Genomic DNA, 19,921 nt, shown 5'->3' with positions numbered 1-19,921 from the left:
TAAAGCTGGAGTCAAAAGTGTAATCATTGTTATTTGTAATGTTGTCTATTCAACATCAGCAAACATGTTAATGCAGCTATAATTTTTTCTAATATCTCTACTTGTATTTGTTTAACATTGTCTTAGGTTGACAGGATTTGTGTACACTTTTTTCTATCTAATCATATGTGCATTGTTGATGCCACTATATAAAAGACGCTTATATCTGTATCATATACAATTATTGTATACTCCTTTGAATGGCAATAAAAAAGTAAAATGAAATAAAATAAAATAAAATAAAATAAAATCAAGGTTGAGTTTGGTGCCATGATCGTCGCCATCTTGGTTTTTCAGAGCCAGTTGGACCACATTCGGAGGATTATGTTGCAGCCATTACAGCCTGTTTCAAGCCTGCGGGCTACAGTAATCTACACCAGAGCACTTTCCACATTTTCAGTACAAAGTTGTGGAAATTTTAACCCTGAAATTGGACAAATAGATAAATCTAGCCAAAGTTTAAAAACATCTAGATTTGACCTTTTTAAAAATGTTCTGCACTAAATGAAATGATGTGTTAAAGACAAACCAGCAAGCAGTGCTGCAAATCTACGTCAGGAAATTTAATGCCTCAGGAAAATACGCTGCATAACATCAAGGATACACTGAGTGATGCTTTAGTTTAGACAGTTATGGACATCATGGGAATAAATTGCATTAGGCTCTGATACAATACTTGACATTATAAACAAACCATTCTCTGTTGGCTTTGCACAAATTTGATCTTCTCCAGGTTCCTCGGCATTCCTTTAAAATTCCGGACAAGGTTTATTTTCACATCCTGCAACATTTTAAAAAACTAACTATTATTTCACTTTCTGCTGAAAAGATGTACCGAATTATACTCGTATATTTCTCATCACCAAGCCTGGAGGAAAGGAGTGACTGTGTTGTGTTCAGGTGAGAAACTCAGAGCTGAGCTGCAGGTGGAACCCCTCCAGGTGTTCTTTGAGTTTCTCCCTCATGTTGAGAACAGACTGCTGCTCGCTGACTTCTGCATCACTGCATACACCTCCACCACTCTCTGTCAGGGGACCAAACTCTCCTTTAAGATCCACCTCAGACACCAGAATGGTCTGTGTTCCGTCAGCGACTCCCTCCTTTTTCAGAAGGTTCTGCAGTCCATCTTCAGCGGGGACAGGAACCAGAACCACTGGACCCTCAGCGCAGTCCTGGAGCCAAAACAGCTGCTGCTGCTGGCCCACTGACTCGGTGTCCCCCTCAGTTAGCACAAACTTCTGCTGCGAGCCTAAAAACTGCTCATGAACATCAAGCAGAGAGAGTCCAGCCGGGGCCACATGTTGCTGGTTTTGAGTTTGGAGCAGGACTGAGGATTTTTTACCTGAGGAATGGGTTTCTAAACCTTTTTCAGGTGGACTCCGTGACTTGGACTTCTCTACTTCTTTGACTTTGTCAGCTGTGCCACGAGGACTGTTTGCACTGTTTCTGTGAGAGACCTCATGCGCTGTGGGAGGTCTCCTTTCCCCAGTTTTTGACACATCACTTTTATCCTGCCCCTGTCGTTGTCCACAGTAGAAACAGCGTCCCCTCTCCTCCTCAGACCAGCTGCTGGGACCCTCTGACTCCATCTGGTCCAAACCTCGGTCCTCAAACTCTCCTGAATCCTCACACCTATCATTCTCACTGTCCTGTAGGTTACAGTCTCCTCGTCCTTGTCTCCTCTCCGCCCCTGGACTCAAGCTCCTCCTGTCCTTAAACACCTCTCTGGACACCTGCAGAGCCTGTTTGAGACGTTTGTCCTGCAGCCTGTGAACGGTGCTCCTCAGGCGGTTCTCCCTCCGCCGGGCTGCGTGAAGCTGACGTAGAGCTTTCTCCAGGCAGTCGATGGCCTGGTCGTAACGCCTCCTCCACAGCAGGGGGCAGAGCTGAGCGTAGCTGTGCTCCTTGGGCAGGTAGAAGCCTGGAGGAGGGGGGAGGCGTCTCATGTAGCGTGATGGGGAGATGGGACGAGGCTCTGGTTCTGGTTCTGGTTCTGGTGGGGGACTCTTTTCTTCAGGTGAGAGCTCTGAAGGCTCCTGAGATGGTGCAGGTGTGTTTTCATGAGTCTCCTCAGGTGCTGCAGCTGACCTTTGACCTGTGAGCTCTTCCGGAGGGTGACTGTTGTCCTTCTCTCTCTTCTCCTGGGTTTTCTCCTGGTCACATGAGCGCAGACTCTTCCTGCAGATAAAGTAATACGTTTCATCACACAGTACTTCAGTCAGGTGAGTGACAAAAAGAAACACCACTTCACAGGAGAACAGCTGGTGCTCAGAGTTATGTCAGCTGAATCACACTTTAATGTTCAACACTGAGCTGAGAATGTTGGTTCCTTTTTTTAAAGTTCAGTTTCACACCTCCATCAACTTCATGTTTACCTGTAGGATCTACTTGATCTGAGACTTTCAGAGTTCAACATCAAATAATTTCCAGCAGACTGCTTTCTAAGTGCTCATATAAGAACTGTCTTAGTTTTGCAGAGTGTTTTTTTTATTTCAAGTTAAATAATCACTAATGTAAAGTGGGAACAGAAAAAACAATACCTATTTTAATGTAAGTCAAGTATTTATGTGGCTGCAGGAACTGAGAGTCAGCACAGCAGGTCTTGGGACTGAAAGCATCTGAGGCTCTGTGAAAGGTGAAACCCTAAATCAGACTCTGGATCAGGGTGAGTTTACCTGACAGGAGCGTCCCCTCGTTTCTGCAGCCTCCCCGCTCTCTTGGGTTTGGTTGTTGCAGGAAGGTTAAACAATGTAGGGAAAGCATCTTCTCTCAGTCTCCTGATCCCACTGTGAGGGGGAAGAAAGGACACACCTTACACTGGAATCCAAATACTGGTAGTTATTGGCTCATATTTGGCATCAACGGTTAATAACAAAAATAAAAACAGATGATAATGATGACGTGTAGGGTTGGGCGATAAAACTGAAAAGATTATTATTGTGATATAATTTTCGTGATAGAAATATAACTAATGTTTAATCAAAGTTTGATAAGTTTAAATCTGTCGTTATATCACACGAGCACTGGAAAAGGGAGCAATAAATGCACATTAAACACTTAACATGTCGCAGGGATAGAGGCAGGCTTAAAGATATTTGGCACTGAATGGAAACAGCGGAAATGAACGTCTGCGACATGAACAAAACAACACCTACCAGCTCAAAGCATAGTGATAACATCCTCAACAACAAACGCCTCCCACCTTCAGAAGTTTGTAGATATTTGGGGTATTCAGTCATCAGAGCAGCGTGCACTGAAAACTGTTCTAAATACACGCCAGCTTTGATGGGCAAAAAACCTTTTGCTTCGTTTGAAAAAATATGACCCGCTAGAGCACACTGAAAGCAAGAAGTTATAGACCCAAACGAGTGCTGGTGGACCCTCAGCAAACACAGAGCAAGTAAGTGCGACCCATCAGCTCCAAAATCTCACATCAGAGTTTCCCTGTGATAACCATATCGCCCTGCCCTCATAGCATGTGTGATGCGTTTCATTTGATCTTGGGGATCGAAAACTCTGAGATGCAAGTCTGGTGATCGGGAACGCCCTCTTAATTCAGAATTCTTTCCCAGCTCCAATATCCGACTACTGATGTAAATGGAGCTCACCATAATCCCTTGATTGACCTGTGTGTGTGTGTCCTCACCTGTATCCGGTCAGTTCGAAGCTCTCAGGGGTGAAATGTTGAGAACAAAAGTAGACAAAGTCACTCTGAGGGTCCCACGAGTCAGCACGCTGTGAGTTTGTGATCCAAAGGTTCCTCCGAGTTGCTCCTTTGGGCAATCTGAGGATTACAGCAACAAAGATCAGGTGATCATGGTATCATTACGTTTATATCACATTTATCACTTTAAGTCCCTTCCTGGTCGAATGACAAAGAACACGTCAGACAGGCATTAAACCTAACATGGAGGGTGAGAGTAGAGAGCACGCTCCCCAGTGAGCTGCTGCTACTCTGTTCCTATACAGCATTTTTTTTTAAACAGAATCATAAAGTGCTTCACAAACAGATTTTAAAAAGTTTAAAAAAGAGTGCGTAAAGTTTGCACTTCCTGAGGCCAGGGCCTAAAGATCTGAGCTCTGTATCTGAACTCAAAACAGCCCTGTGTACTCGGAGTTGTCTGTTTATTAAATTAAATATAGAAAGTGATGCAGTTCATGTTGCCATGAAAACTAATTTTGAGATGTTGATGTTTATACCGCAGGTTGCTTCAGAAGTTGCTTGAATCTAAAGAAAAAGGACACTTCAAGATCACTCAACACTCGTCGTTATATTCTTTATTCAAACGTCAATATATGTTGAATTCAACACGTTATTAACACAGCTCTGGAGTTGTTCAGGTGCTGAAAATAGAGTTTAAATTTGTGAGATCAATTAGCTTTTTTCTGCTGACTGATAAATAAGTCGACTTTGAAAGTGTTATAAATAAAACTAGAGGAAAAGTTTATCACAAGAAAAACAGCAGGTCAGCGAAAGAAATGAAACAGTGCAGACAACACTTTCAAACAAAGTGGGTACACTGATCGAACCACAGAAATCAATGACTCCTGAAATAAAGATAAACATGACCACGACGTGATTGATCTGTGCCATATGCTCACTTGTGGAAGGTGATTCCAGCTCTACGACTCTCACGATTGTCCCGAGATTTACAGCCGCCTGCTGAGCAATGTCTGGGCATCTGCAAGAGAGACGGTGAGGAGAAAACAGTCAATATTCAATCCTCTGAGAGAAAGAGCAACCTCAGAGCAGTCACAGGTTGGTGTTACAGACAAAGTGTTATCATCTGTGTAAGCTAAACTCCCATGTTATTCTCCAACTACAAATACTGTAAGAGTCTGAACGCTGTGTGAACGTTGATAAAAATAAAATGATGGTTCATTTAAATGACAATAGAGCAAAGACAACACATCAAATGTCCATCCATCCATCCATCTTCCTCCGTTTATCTGGGTCCGGGTCGCAAGGGCAGCAGTCTCAGCAGGGAAGCAGTCTCAGCAGGGAAGCCCAGACACTCCTCTCCCCGGCCACTTCCAACAGCTCTTCTGGGAGGATACCGAGGTGTTCCCAGGCCAGCTGAGAGATAAAATCTTGCCAGCCCCTCCTCCAAGACAGACATGCCCTAAACACCTCCCCAGGGAGATGTCCGGGAGGCATCCTGACCAGATGCCCGAACCATCTCATCTGGCCTGATCCATCTGTCAATCTCCCGCTCCCTTTTGCACTCACTCGTGAACAAGACCCTGGGATACTTAAACTCCTCCGCTTGGGATAAAGACTCTCCTCAAATGTAGAAACTGAATGATGTTATTGTTATATGGAAATATATGCTCATTTTCAGTTAATAATAGTGTTTGAATGATCTGCAAACCATGAACATCTGCTTATCAACATCTCACACAGTTTTAGGAAATCTTTTTGGAACTGGGGTTTTAATTATGAGACCATTTCACACAAAAAATGTTAATTGACCAAAAATTGTGACTTAATTCATGATAAAATCCCCCCTGACTGTGGAACAGCCTGCCAGAGGACATCAGACTTGCAGAGTCAGTCCTGAATTTTACTTCACTACTCAAGACACACCTATGTAGTGAAGCTTTTATTTTGTGAATGTATTTCAATTGTTAATGTTTCACCTCTCTGCTTTCACTGTCAGTTTGCTTTTATTGCTTCTCTGCTTTTATTGTGCTTTTTATTGTTTTTGTGAAGCTCTTTGTCACTTGCATGTCTTGATAAATAGTACACAGAAAAACTGTGTATATGAAAAAAGGTTTTATTGTTATGGCCAAAATCGATACCCATAAATATAAATTCACAGATGTAAAAATGCATTCAGTAATGAGTTCAAATAAAACATTCCTTCTATTCAATGTGATGTTCCTCCCTCTAACATGAGGTATATTATCCTGTTCTCTTTACTCCTTACCTAAATCAACCATAAAAATGGTATACATTGCTAAGTGTACATAACATGTATATTACTCTTACTGTACACAGACAAGTTTGAAAATTATTTTCTGTTAAAATAAAAAGTCCAATATGTTCTCTATTTTAGAACGGAATAAAATATCACAGAGTAACTGTATAGTTCTCATAAAACCAGTGCCCTTCATATCTTTATTATCAGAATATTAATAATCTACTTTTGATCGAGAAATTGACTCTCAGTGAGATCTGGTTTCACCGCTAGAGGGCGCTGTTATCTTGTTGGCTGTTTTTAACTTTATCAATAAAGTTTTTACTGTAAGTGAAAAAACGTGTATGAAATGTAAACAGAGAGCAGCTCCACCGGGAGGATAAACCAGGCTTCATTAGATTTAGACGATCATCTTTGATATTAATATACAGCTGATGAAGGGATGTTTCTGTACACAGCTGTAACAGCTGGTTTCAGCTGTATCTCAGAGTCTCCTCATTATGACAGAACTTAAACCAGGCAGCAATTTATCGATGTCCCCATATTATTGTGAGACTCTTCAGTGAAACGGTGAGCACTTGTCGAACAGCAGCTGACAGCCTGAACACTAACTGTGGGCCTTTATTGAGCTAACAAGGAAGAAGCTTTTAATGACGTCGCGGACGTGACACAATTTATATTTAGCTAAATAAATTAAACATTACGAAACTTTACTATGAGCCAAAAACGTAGAAATATAAAAATATTACCACTGCGCAGCAGGTTTCGACCTCACGAAAATGGCTGACCTTTTCTTCATTCACCTTCTTCCTCCCTCTTTTTCTTCTTCTTCGTTTGAATTCCCCGTCTTCTTCTTTTTCCACAAAAAGCTTAAAGGCACAACAGCGCCACCAAGTGGACTACAGAAACTCAGCTTCAGCTTTGGACGTTCTGCTCGTCTTTTCCTTCCTTCCTTTTGAACAGTGGTGGACAAAGTACACAGCTTCATTACTTAAGTCAAAGTATAGATTCTGTAGGTCAAATATTACTCCAATACAAGTGAAAGTTGCTCTGTCAGATTATTTCTTGAGTTAAATTACTGACTTTTTTTTTTTAAATACTGAAGTATTCAAAGTACTTCTTAAAAAAATCTCTAAACGTTGTATTTCCACAATACACAGCTGGACGACATGGTGAAAAAACTTTTTCTTTTCCATCCTATATTTGAAGCCCTTAGTGGGATTTGAATCCCAAACGATCAAGCTGAAAGGCAGCGTTCTTATACATCACACCTCAGAGCTTTTGAGAGAATTTGGACCCAGGACCCTTGCATTGAAAGACAGCAGCCCTGTCCACTTTGCCTCTGCTTGCTTCTCTAGGTTCTTTAATTTATATCTTTATTTTACTTCAAAAGCACAGCTCGTCTCCTTTGTGTTGAGAACATTGTATGTTTATCACCAAACAGGTCTCTGTCCAGGATTTAAACCCTGAACTATGCCACGCCTGGTACCACCTTACACCACGCAGTACCAACCACCTCACCACAGGCCTGCCTGCAGTGCTTATCTGACTATGATTTAGGTGTTTTGATTTAAACATTTTATTGAGATACTTTAAAAGCACTTGTTAGACAGTGTGAAAAAAATGTATCCTCACATGGAAAGCCTCAGTTCAGGAAGTGAAGCAAGAATTATTTTGTTGATGATTGTCCGTACTAACCACCACACAATTGGCATGCCTATAATGATCAGAATTCACTCAGCACCGTGCACTGCACTTATTTTCATATTTATGTGTGTGTATCACACACAAAGTTGTGCCTGACACTTTTCAAACACAGTCAAGTTAATTGTGTCTTTGGCAGGTTAACATTTGAAGTCACTGTGTTTTACTTGGATTACATTTCATGCAGATTTGGATCTTTTATAAAGGTTTTTTTTTTTTTTTATTGGCTATTTTGGAAATTTTCATATGAAGAAGAGTCAATATGTAATAATGTTAGAAGCTGCTTCTTGCTATGGACATTATACAAGACACTTAATGCCAGCATTATCTTCAATATACATTTTTAAAATCTGGGATTGGAAACATAACATATTTCTAGAGACACTGGCCTTCAGAGATCACTCCGTCTCTGCCTTGCTGAAGTTAAAGGGTGATAAATTGAGACATACCTGTTCAATAATGTGCTCTACCTCATGAGGTCTGATTACTGTAAACTGCAAAAATATAAATGTAGAAAACACAGACGCACAGACGTGGTTGCATGAAGTCAGGCATTTCTTCCCTCCTTTATTAAACACAGGAACAGAACAAAGGTGATACAGAGGAACAACGCAGAGGGAAATCGGACTAAGACATATAAACATGAGCGAGGACACCACTGAGCGATAAATAAGCGACTTTATGACAAAGAGCACAGGGCACACATAGGATCAAGGAAAGATACAGCAGACAGTATAAAGGATGGGGGACGGACTGAGCTCAGATGATGTCCAGCAGTCTCTCTGACAGGACCTGGAGCTTCTGGACGTTTAGCTGAAACACAAAGAGCAAGAGACGGTGTACAGTCTTATCATAACTTAGTGAAACGCAGCACAACCCCTGTCCATGGAGCAAGTGTACCCTGCTTTCTATAAGCAACTAGCTGTGTTAAATACTTGAGTCTGATTTGTCCAACCCCCGTATAACAACAGTGATTTATCCTGAGGAGCAAGTGTGACAGCATGGTCATCAAACATCTCAAACAAACGTAGTACTGCTGAGCTGAAGATAATCGAACCCACTGGCCCTTAGCACAGTTTATGATGCACATGTTTTTACATGCTAATTAAATAAGTATGACACAGTATGAGGCTCCCTCTCACACATCAGTACTCACATGGAGGTCATGTCATTGAGGGCATGGTCCAGCTCCTCGCTGATGGCTTTGTACTTCAGTTTCTGTGCGTACAGCTCATCTGATGGTCCACACAGACACAGGAGAGGAAGGTTAGAGAGGAGAACAGAAACAAAGAAAGGCGGTGGTGTTTGAAGACTGAGACAGAGCTGATAATAGAGTTAAACCTGGAGTGCCTTGTTTCACAAAAATGAGCTGAAGCTGAAAATAATAAAATTAGCTTGTCTGATTATTTCTCCAGCTGTCCAGATGTTGATTTAATTCAAAGGGAGGAGATCTGACAGAAAAAATACTTAATGCTACATCATGTTATATTTTGTATGCAGCAGTGATAACGATTTTGTCATCAGAGGCCATTTACCAGTAATTTAATTAGCTTTTTTAAAGTGTTCATGATGTTCTTTTATGAGCATTACATTCTGACTGCTGTTTTCTGTGTAGCATAAGCACCATCTGCTGGGCAGAGTTGAGGAGTGTGCCTCATGTTGTTTTGACTTTTGCCAACATACAATGAATTAAGTCAGTTTTTAATGATAAAGTTTTATTTATCTATCTGGTATGTTTGACAGAGCCTCTGAATTTAATTTCAGACACCTCTGTGATGATTTTATTTACTGTAGAGTAACGGGCAGCTCAAACAGATATCAGACTTTATGCCTAGTTAGTCTCACAAAAGAGCACATAATCGATTCTAAACAGCTTATTACCTTGTGCATACAAAGTCTTTTTCTTGTGCTCACCAGAGGAAAAAGATCATCTTTTGGGCCAGAGTGTCACGACAGCACTGGCCAAACTGGAGCTCTGACTTTTGCAGGTGTGTGATATGAAGTGTGTTCACACTCATGAATGAATAGTGTTTATCAACCTTTTCTTCCCTTACTAATATTCTCTGCTTTCACTAATAAAATTAAAGTATCCCACATATGTTAATGTGTTCACACCAAACGCAAATAAAATCATGCAAATGAATAACATGTAAAGTCAATGTAAAGAAGCAAGTAGACACGAGTTCTTGTCAGGCGACACAAATTAAGTGAAGTTTGTGAATGGAGCGCTTTATACATGCATTATTTCTGAACGAAACAGGAATAAAGTTCACTTGGAGGAAAGTGAGACAGGAGGTTAGATTTTCGAAATCGTATTCACAGTTTAGGATACAGGAGTGACTGATCAGATTTCATGGGGGACCATAGCCACCCCTGGACTTGTGTTCAAAAGCTATGAGAGATTGGAAAAGTCAAAGTCGAACCTATCTTTGCTGAATCACATGATTTAGTACAGATGGACTAGATTAGGTAAAGTTACTTTAAAATAAAAGTGAAAATGAAAGCTGGTGACAACTATCTGAAATGCACATTCACTGTGAATGTTGAGATTTATCTCTTTGTACTGTGATTAAGCTTAATGTCAACAAAGGCCTTACCCTCCAGGTCATCGATGGTCTTCTCCAGCTTGGCCACAGATCTCTCTGCAAACTCAGCTCGAGTCTCAGCCTGAGGGGACACAACACAACACAACCTCAACCTCTCATCAGTCAAACACTAAAACAGACATCTGATACACAAAAAGACTTTTTATGTCCCAACAAATCGAACATTGAATTCAGTGATCACTCCAGCTCACCTCTTTGAGTTTGTCCGTCAGGATCTTGATCTCTTCTTCATATTTGTCTTCTTTTTGAGAGTACTGTGAGGAGATAAAAACATCTTCAGATGCTTATCCACATGAGAGCGATTTAACATGTGACCTGTATCAGCTCTTTGAGGAGTTTTAACTCTGTGTTTAAACTGTCTGTGTTTCATAGTGAGGCTGGGGAAATGTTCCACACAGAGATTAAACTGTCTCTCTTTTTACTTCTTTATTTTAAGTCTTGTTCAGGAACATTATCACCGGCTGCCTTGCTGTATTTCTAGTGGATATCATTAAGATGGACTTGAGCTTTTTGTTCAGAGAAACAGAGAGATAGATGTTCTTTCCTGATCTCAAAGTAGGAAACTGTTGAAAAACTGCTTGTTAGATTCAATACAGTCTGTCTTTTAAAAGGCCTCACACACCTGGATTCAAAAATCAATACATTTGACTGATAATCTGGGATTAAAGGATTCTTGATCTAGAGCAGATCCTGTATTCAGGACCTAGTCTCCATGATGGAGCATCTTTGTCTCAGAGGATGCTGTTGATCATGTCAAAGTCCAGCTGCTTTCTAAATCACAAGCTGCAGGAGGATTCAACATCATCGTGTGGCACCACATCAAAGTGTTAACATGCTGATGTGTGCTGTTAACTGGAGGAGATATTTATTTCCAGCAAATATTTCTACACTCATCAGAAAGGACTCTATAATGTGGAAGAAATCAGAGTCACTCTGTTTAAAGATAAATTCACCCAGGTCTCATAAATCCAGAGTGGACCTGAGAACAACAAATCCCCTCAGCTGTGGAGCATTCAGGACTAATCTGCTGTCAGCTCTGTGTCAACACTTTTAACTTCAGTCACAGGTCATCTGAGAGCCTCCATGACTGCAGCGCTGACATCTGTGCTGAAACACTCATCCAGCCTGTCAGGGTTACTGTGGGCCCTCAACACTGTCTGACAGGAGATAGGAGGCCTCCAGCTTTCCTTTCGAGTCATTGGTACTTTATCGTTTTGTTCTGGGGTCTGTCGGTACCAAGCGGCAACTTCCGGTCTAAAAATACGAGGAAGTGTTAAAAAATGCAGTTCATCGAGGATCCGCTTGAGGCTGGCTCCGGAAGTACCGAAAACCACACACACACTAATTCAAAAAAGCCGATCTTTACAGCAGAAATAAACATGTTTACAGCCTGGTGCAAAGACGAGTGCAGTCTGGATAACCAATTTCTCGATCGGCACACACTGTACGGGGCTGAATTTTTTTCTAACGTGGCAATTTTGAAGATATTGAGATTACGAGTCTTCCAATGAGAGGCACAGCTGACTTGACTGACAGGTGGGAACACTGTAGCTGTTGGCTCGGAGGCTCAAAGTCCGCCTCTTTACGTGACAATCACTCGACAGCAGCAATGTGGCTGCCGCTGACAATTGGCCTCAAAACAGCGCTTCAGAAACAGATGGGTGACCTCATGGATACTACGTCCATATTTTATAGTCTATGGTCGGTACCTTCTCTGCCTGAGCCTCCAGAGACTTCAGGTTGTTGGTGACGTTCTTCAGCTCCTCCTCCAGCTCTGCACATTTCCTGTTTGATTTCAGAGAGAGAGAGGAAGGAATGAAGGGTGTAAATATATCCTCTTACATTTAAAAATGGCCTTTAAAGTATAAAACAAGAGAAACAGAGAAACTCACGCCTCAGCCAGCTCCGCCCTCTCCTCTGTACGCTCCAGCTCTCCTTCTACAATCACCAGTTTACGAGCCACCTGCACAGAAACGATTCATATATATGAGATAACTCACTGAGTTATTGTGGATTAATCAGCAGCTGTTTGGCTGTTAACCAGTCATGAATCTACATCGGTCCTGTGACTCTGCAGACTCCAGAGGCTGTAAACAGAGTCTGACCTCCTCGTACTTGCGGTCGGCCTCCTCTGCGATGTGTTTGGCTTCTTTCAGCTGGATCTCCTGAAGCTCCATCTTCTCCTCATCCTTCAGAGCCCGATTCTCAATCACCTTCATTCCTCTGAACACACAAACACACACATCTTACATATCCCAAAGGTGTTTTAACACTCTGTGAGAAATACGTGAACTATGTACTAAAGTGACGGGTAATTTACCGTTAAAGCTATTGTGAGGGTTTTTTATCTGGTTATGAAACAGACTGAAATTCATCATGATGTCTCTATATGAGCTACAAAATCAAACCAGACCACCAGCGTTAAGATTAACATCCTCTATGTGTTTATTTGAATGTCTGGGACCTCTGCAGCGGGGTAGGTGTCCAACAAAGTGAAATACAGAAACAGGCTGTTTAGAGATTCACAGTGAGTGATCCTCTGACTGTTAGAGACAGCAGGACAAGGTTTTTACTCAGAAAACATCACTTACACATGAACAAGAGTAGACCAGGACAAAGAGGAGGGCTATCACTCTGTCCACAGGGGGTGCCAAAGTCAACACTCACTGAGAGTCCCTCACAGGAGCTTTAATGAATCACATGTCTTAAGTATCTGCTCATTGAAACTATCTTAGTTATTCTAAACTTAGAGCTGATTTTTATTTAGCTGGAAATAGTTTCATTTAAAGCCCCTGTGAGGAACCTGTGCTGGCTTTGGCGACCCCTGTGGACAAAGCGATAACTGCAGTGTGCTGTTAATCTTCTGATGACTACCTCATGTCAGGTGTGACAGGTAAATGATATAATCTGTCTTCTCTCTGATGCTCTGGTTTGATTCTGTAGCTAGTGCAAAGACATCTGGATTATTTCATTCTCTTTATAATCAGATACAAATCCTCACAGGAGCTTTAAGTTATTTAATTAAAAAAATGCAGTCTTGTTCATATATGCAGATAGATTTTATTCTGGCTTTATCTCCATAATGTCTTGAATGATGTCCACATAAAACACTTCCTGATTAATTAAAGTAAATCAATGTTTGCCAGAATAAAAACAGTTAATGTTGTGTTAAATGAAATGCAAACTGTTCACATCAGCTCCTGGTTTCTCTTTAGTTTGATTCTTTTAATGAGCACCAACATAAAAGTATTAGTAACTGAAAAAAAATCTCATAATCTTTATGTTTTTTAAGTATTTGTAGTGATGTTTTGCTTTGTTTTTGTTTGTTTCATTCTTCTCTTTAGGAGTCCTAAATTGTTCATTTTAGTAAGACACTTAATCTTTGTCGTGTACCGTCTCTATGAGCTCCTGGTTCATTCACGGCTTACTTAATTAGAAGAGGAGGCATTCAGCTGTTGACACACATGCGCGTCTGATTTATATCAAAGAAAGTTTCTCACTCACACTTTACTTTGAGAATCTGTCTGTCTCTCTCAGGACTGAACAGGCTGTTACAGTTAATCCATACTTTTAATAGGATTAATTATATTAACAGCATGTTTTTTACTGTGAGCTACTTTTGTCAGTCAGAGCTCAGAGCAACATTTAGCTTGTTGTCTTAGCTCTGAAGGTCTGCAGGGCACAGCAGTGAGAGCAGCTGTAGAGCTCTGACTCACATCCTGGTCCGAATAAATGTGCAAAAGTGATGAAACATGGAATTATGAGTTTTTAATGTTGTGTTTGATCTTTGATAAAATGTGTGAGCTCCTGTAAGGACTGGTTTTCTTCTTCACAAGTTTTCAGAATCTGCAAGATCAGGACAGGAGCTGAACAAACATTAATATTATGACTTTCTTCCCACTGGTGCTTTACCATGTCAGCATGCTGCAGTGATGCTCAGGTGAACTCTGTGATATCACTTCTGGGAGCTGTGGTGAAACAGGCCTGAAGCTTTGAATAAGAGTGAGCTGTAAAACGGAATCTTTACTCTTGAGCATTACTCTCTCTCTCTCTCTCTCTCTCTCTCTCTCTCTCTCTCTCTCTCTCTCTCTCTCTCTCTCTCTCTCTCTCTCTCTCTCTCTCTCTCTATCTCTCTCTCTCTCTGAACTAGTCCTTCACCTTTAGCCTCCCCTCAGGTAAAGAAAATTTCCATATTTTCTCATACAGCACTGATCATCAGTGCACATGGTGCTTCCAGTTATGAACAAAGAGACAGCCGTCACCTCTCGCTCTCATCTGCAGCTTTTTCCGCCTCCTCCAGTTTCTGCAGAGCTGTGGCCAGTCTCTCCTGAGCTCGGTCCAACTCCTCCTCCACCAGCTGGATACGTCTGTTCAGGGACGCCACCTCAGCCTCAGCCTGAGACACAGAGACACAGTGAGACACAAGATGCAGACTGAAGCTGGAGTTCTGAAGCTGCACAGGTGTCCTGTTTTGTTTTTTAATGTTAGCGCAAGAAAAGGGGGAAGATGTTTGTATTTTGTCTGGGAATAGTGCAAAAAGATCAGAGGCTTTTTGCCAGCAAAGTGTGTCATAAGTGTGTGGTTTAACTTTCTTATCTAAATGCTGAGTAGAGCTGATCCTGACTGCAGAGGTTCATAGTCTAGCTTCTGTTCTGGTTCTCAGCCGAGCTGACCAAGATCCCCTGTGAGAAATACACTGACTATTGACGAGTACCTCAAACAAACACACTTTAAAAAAACTAAACCACCCCTTTAAGAATGATGTGAATAATGCACTGGTGGGTAAATGAGGATTTAGCATAGCAGCCCTAGCTCCACATCCTCACAACGCCGGGCTGTCACACATCCTGTTCAGCGTGTGTGGGCAGAGTGATGATGTTTTCAGCTGTGACTCAGAATAAATGAAGTGTTCATTCATTAATGAGTCAAATAAGCAGGCTGAAACATTGTCTGCCTTCTTCAGTGGTATACAGCCACATGTTTAGAGCCCCACATGAGTCAAAGTTGATTGAATCTAAGATTATAATTCAGTAGTTTCATGATAACACCCCTAAGAGGACAGTGACAGAGTTAGTTCCTGTGGCCTGATGCAGTGACCTGAGGGAACAGATGATGCTCCTAAAATGGACTATGACCATTGTTAAGCTCACAGTAAAGTCTGAGTCTGACATCATGGTTAAAGAGGGACATGAATCCCCCAACAGCTGTGAGGGTCCACGCCGGGCATGTAGGGAATGGAATGAGGAGGGAATCAGACAGGATTGGTTTACAGGGCAGCATCACGGCTTTTATCAGAGCCTCAGGTCAGAGCGAAACACTGTGAGGTAGAGTGAGGACTGATCTTTAGACATCTACTGTGGGTGAGTGCTACTGTCTCCTCTGCCCAGTGACGAAGTTATTAAAAGAAAAACAACATTATATCTCCCACAGAGGAAAATCCAGTGCTCCATTTATCCAGGCTGACATTGCAGTGCAGAATGTTCTGGAAAATCTGCTCAAGCAAAGACAGTATGATGGTAAAAATGAGTTTAGACTGAGTTACTCACGTCAGCTGCCTTCTTGTCAGCCACCTCCAGCTTCTCCTGAGCATCCTTCAGAGCCTCTGAGTATTTATCCAGCTCATCCTCTGTCCCCTTCAGCTTCTTCTGCATCTGCAGGATCTCATCTTCATGCTGCAGAGGGAAGAAAACACACAGGTTTGTTTAAATGTACGTTCACAAGAATGTAATAAAACAACACCAGTATGCATCATGTGTGCAAAGGTTACAGTCCTCAAGCGGGCGGTCTTGGTTTGATTCCAGCCTGCGGCCCCTTTCCTGTACGACGCTCCCAGCTCACTCTCCTGGTTTCCTGCTGTGTACAGTGCCTCATCCTCGCTGAGTGAAGGCATAAAGGCCCCAAATTATACATATAAATAAAGGGAAGAAACCCAGTTGTTTACCAATGTGCAGTTTTAAGTAGCTGTTATCATTCCTCCTGTTCAGAGCAAACTCTAAGAGATCAGCTTCTGACTGCATCCATCCCCAGAGACTAAAACACAGTTTTAAACACAGTTAAAAACCACTCATCTGGGAGCAGATCTGTTGCTCTCAAAATAAACAAAATCATTAGACTATCAATGGTAAATAAATGACTGTTAACTTCTATTATCACCTGGCTGTGTAAGATACTTGATTCTGATTGGTCAAAACCTCATAACAGAATTTATTCAGATTAGCAAAAGCGACTACCTGATCACATATCTCATATCGAGTAGTCTGTCACATTTCCCCTTTGCCTGTTGACACTGTGGCAAAACGTTAGCTTCTGTTCGCATGCTAAACCAGTCAACAACATAACGTATACTTTTGTATTATATTCTGTCCTGTAATCCGGAGAACAACAGGAGAGCTGTATTCATAAATTATTTTTAAACAGATATTTTGAGTATACTTGTTTATGTCTTAGGTTGCCGGGTAACAAGCAGGATAATTAGCAAAACCACCTGCTCACTGTACATTATCCCCCACAGAGGTTTAACACTTACAGGTTTATGGTTCTTGACCAGTTCTAGCTTGATACACTACACTAAATGAAACATGGGTGTGAAAGATGCTTGGGTAAATAGAAGCAAAGTTTCAGTTGCTCATATTTCTGACCTGTGAGTGTTTGTCTGCACTGATCTGCACCCTGATTAAATAATCATCAACCAATCATTAACCATCAAGTAGTTTGACTTGTTCCTGGTTTCTCACTCATTCCTCAGTACCCACAGTGTTTCCCTGCTTCTTTGTTTGGACACAGTCTTACATGTAAAGAAGAGGGTCGCACTCCAACCCTACAGCTGCTATGCACACTGCAGTGGTACATTAAAGCATAATTCAGGATCCTCAGGTACATCTTCAGTCATTACAGGGTCCAGGATGTCTTAACTTTGTTACTGAAACCAAAGTTTTCTGTACATAAGAGGACAGGTTGAATTTTTCTGATGCCAAATCTATCTAAAAAAAAATCTGAGCTTTTCATCATCCCTTATCAACAGCTCCTTTATTCTGCTGGAACGAGACATCAGGTGTGCATATGCATGTGTTGACTGTACTCTCACATCCAGATGAGACCATCTCCTCCTTGATTTATTTTCTCCATCACACCGATGCTTGTGTGAAGTGAGTTACTTCAGCAGAGGCATCTGGTGTGTTTCTGCTCTCCCTGCAGGCACGTGGCTGGTTGTGATGGCTGTTTGTTTACCCACATTGTTGGCGGGCGATCTGACCTTCCCGGTGATAATCCATGGACGGATGGTTTAAATGTCGCTGGGGTCTTGATTTCTTGCCATAGTGACAGAATTTGCAAATCTCCATGTCTCCACAGGTGTTAACACTGAAGGAACTCCTGCTCTGTTTCATCTTGTGTGGAGGAAGGTAACATTAACCCATGTTAACTTGTTTGTGAGGAAAACGCGACAAGTAATGCTGAGCCAAAAGGCTGACTAACTCTGCCTCAGTTTGGGAACAACTCTGCTTACTTTTCAGTCGCTTTGTTTTGGACGAATACTGTCTGTCCATCTCTCATCCCTCTGCTGCTGTTGCTGTGAGTGACAGCTGGCCTCAGTCATGAGGGGGCACTCACTTTGCAGCTAAGTTGCCCTGTTCACTTATCATTAACAAGTATTGGCATTTAAAAATGTAGCCCCCAAATACGAGACGATTTAAGATGTACAAGTTGGGTTTTTTCCTAACACTTTGACTGGTTGAGTTCTGCTTTACCAATATGGCTGTTGCTGCCGATTGGCTTCAAAACAACACTCGGGAACAGATGGGTGATGTCACGGATATTACGTCCATTATTTATACAGTCTATGAGTAGACCGGTAGACCGTATTCAAACAGTGGCCATTTTCAGGTGACGTCACTCTCAGGGTTGGAAGTTTGAGCAGTGTCTAAAAAAGTCTTGTGAAAAATACAAAACTTTACTTACTGCACAGAAATCAGCCAATGAGTAGATTAAACTCTCAGGATCCCCCGTAAAAAAAAGAAGAGTTTACAAAAACTGGTCTGAGGACACCTACAGAGTTAGACCAGAGTCTGTACACCATTCTGTAAATGTCATTTTTTGAGTTTTGCAAAAACTTTATCACATCAACATTAGCACCATTAAATGTTCAGCTAATAAACCAATTTGTTTGTTTAAGTGTTCACAAGATGCTAACGATAAAGTTTCACTAAAGCCTTTGATGCGACAGTAACTTAAACAGAGAGCTACACAGCTAACGTTACATTAGCTTAGATATGTCCAAAAAGTTTTACCTCAAGCCTCTTGTTGGTATATCGAATCGAGACCTTTCCTATACCTGACTTTCAAAGAGTAACTTTGGCTAACACATGGCTTGATGCTAATATTAGCTGTGTTTTGATGGTAGCTAATATGTTCACATCTTAAAATGTGTTCCGATGTCTCTGGATTTTTGTTTTTGTCGTCTGATATCAGTCGGTTTGCAGTGAAATGATAAAAATTAGTCAGGTTCTTGATTTTATATGACTTACAACTGAAGCAGTAAGAGATGCTCCCAACATTCTTAAATGGCCGACATGTGAATGCCGTCTATGAAGAGATGGAATGCCACCAAAGTAGAAGTCCATGTCTCTGGTCTATATTGATCTAAAATATGGAGGCACTCGTCGGGTCTTCAAGCTGTACACGTTGGGTGGGTTCAGGTCCAAGTTTCAACCCACATCCATCCTTTGTATAGACTCTGTCTTTAGATTTATCCATGATAGTTATATTTCTGAACACAGTTTAAAATTAATACCATGAAAAAGCAAGATGAATTGCCTTTGATAAAATAATGAACTACTTTAACTCAAAACTTTCCAACAGATTCAACTTTTTTCTCGTTTTTTTTTTGCACCTGAGTTCCTCGCCCACCTGTTTGCTCCTGTCCTCGGCTGCCTTCTTGTCAGCCTCTGCCTGCTCCGCCTGGTCCAAGGCATTCTCCTTGTCCAGCTTCAGCATCAGCATCTTCTTCTTGATGGCCTCCATCTTGACTGAGGGTTACCGGGCGTCTGCAGCCGCACAGAAAGAGAGAAGAGGAGATGACAAAAGGGTGTTGAGCGGCTGACCTCAGAGAGAGCCTGACAGACGGGTGGAGACGGTAAACTGGGGAGGGAGGACTTTTATATAACTGAGGAGGAGGAGGAGGAGGAGGAGGAGGAGGAGGAAACCCCACCTCTGAGCCCCTCATAGCTGCACCCTCCCTTATCCAACACTGTGATAACTTGTGAAAAGTAAATTTGTGCATTGAGAACATGTTTGCATGGATGCTTCTTTTATTGTTTTAAAGACAAAATAAATCCTGAGTTCATTCTGCTTTGAGTCTGGATTTCTCTTAGAAAGTTTGCATTTCAAACAAAAGGAAATGTGGAAAGAAACAATACAGAGACAGCTTTCATTTCGTGCTTTAGATAACTACAGTCCCTAATGTGTTCAATAAAAGCATGCAGCGAGAGTACAAGTTTACCCTGACCAGAAAAAGTAGGATGATAAAGACAAATGCAAAAAGTACCCATTCACATTTTTTCTTTTCAATCCCAAAGACTTTTCTAACTTCCATATTTAAACTTCCTTACTGTCATGTCCACTGTGCACAACAAGGTCTCTGGAAATCTAATCTCT

At 41.5% G+C, this 19,921-nt stretch overlaps 2 protein-coding genes across 5 annotated transcripts; both read right to left on the bottom strand.

Moving 5' to 3' along the window:
• Positions 1–278: 278 nt before the first annotated feature.
• On the bottom strand, positions 279–19,411 carry LOC117827918 (tropomyosin alpha-3 chain). Of its 4 annotated transcripts, none has more exons than XM_034704794.1 (10): positions 19,175–19,411; positions 15,817–15,942; positions 14,533–14,666; positions 12,376–12,493; positions 12,163–12,233; positions 11,980–12,055; positions 10,462–10,524; positions 10,262–10,331; positions 5,299–5,320; positions 279–519 (listed from the first exon to the last, which is right to left on the bottom strand). In XM_034704794.1, the coding sequence occupies exons 1-10, from the start codon at positions 19,286–19,288 to the stop codon at positions 411–413; spliced, it is 903 nt and encodes a 300-aa protein (XP_034560685.1). In that variant the 5' UTR covers positions 19,289–19,411; the 3' UTR covers positions 279–410. The 4 variants fall into 4 exon arrangements, with proteins under 4 accessions (XP_034560685.1, XP_034560682.1, XP_034560683.1 ...); XM_034704791.1 differs by lacking the exons at positions 279–519; positions 5,299–5,320 and adding exons at positions 8,202–8,477; positions 8,821–8,899 and having other exon boundaries at positions 19,175–19,409; XM_034704792.1 differs by lacking the exons at positions 279–519; positions 5,299–5,320; positions 19,175–19,411 and adding exons at positions 8,202–8,477; positions 8,821–8,899; positions 18,793–19,011.
• On the bottom strand, positions 582–6,839 carry thap7 (THAP domain containing 7). Its single transcript, XM_034704790.1, has 5 exons — positions 6,710–6,839; positions 4,642–4,721; positions 3,686–3,823; positions 2,715–2,825; positions 582–2,217 (listed from the first exon to the last, which is right to left on the bottom strand). Exons 2-5 carry the CDS (start codon positions 4,719–4,721, stop codon positions 936–938), a joined length of 1,611 nt encoding a protein of 536 aa, XP_034560681.1. The 5' UTR covers positions 6,710–6,839; the 3' UTR covers positions 582–935.
• Positions 19,412–19,921: the final 510 nt, after the last annotated feature.

Source organism: Notolabrus celidotus, chromosome 16 (genome assembly GCF_009762535.1).
Source record: "Notolabrus celidotus isolate fNotCel1 chromosome 16, fNotCel1.pri, whole genome shotgun sequence".
NCBI classification, from domain to species: domain Eukaryota; kingdom Metazoa; phylum Chordata; class Actinopteri; order Labriformes; family Labridae; genus Notolabrus; species Notolabrus celidotus.
The sequence above is the reverse complement of the archived record's forward strand: the minus strand, read 5'-3'. Positions and strand labels throughout refer to the sequence as shown.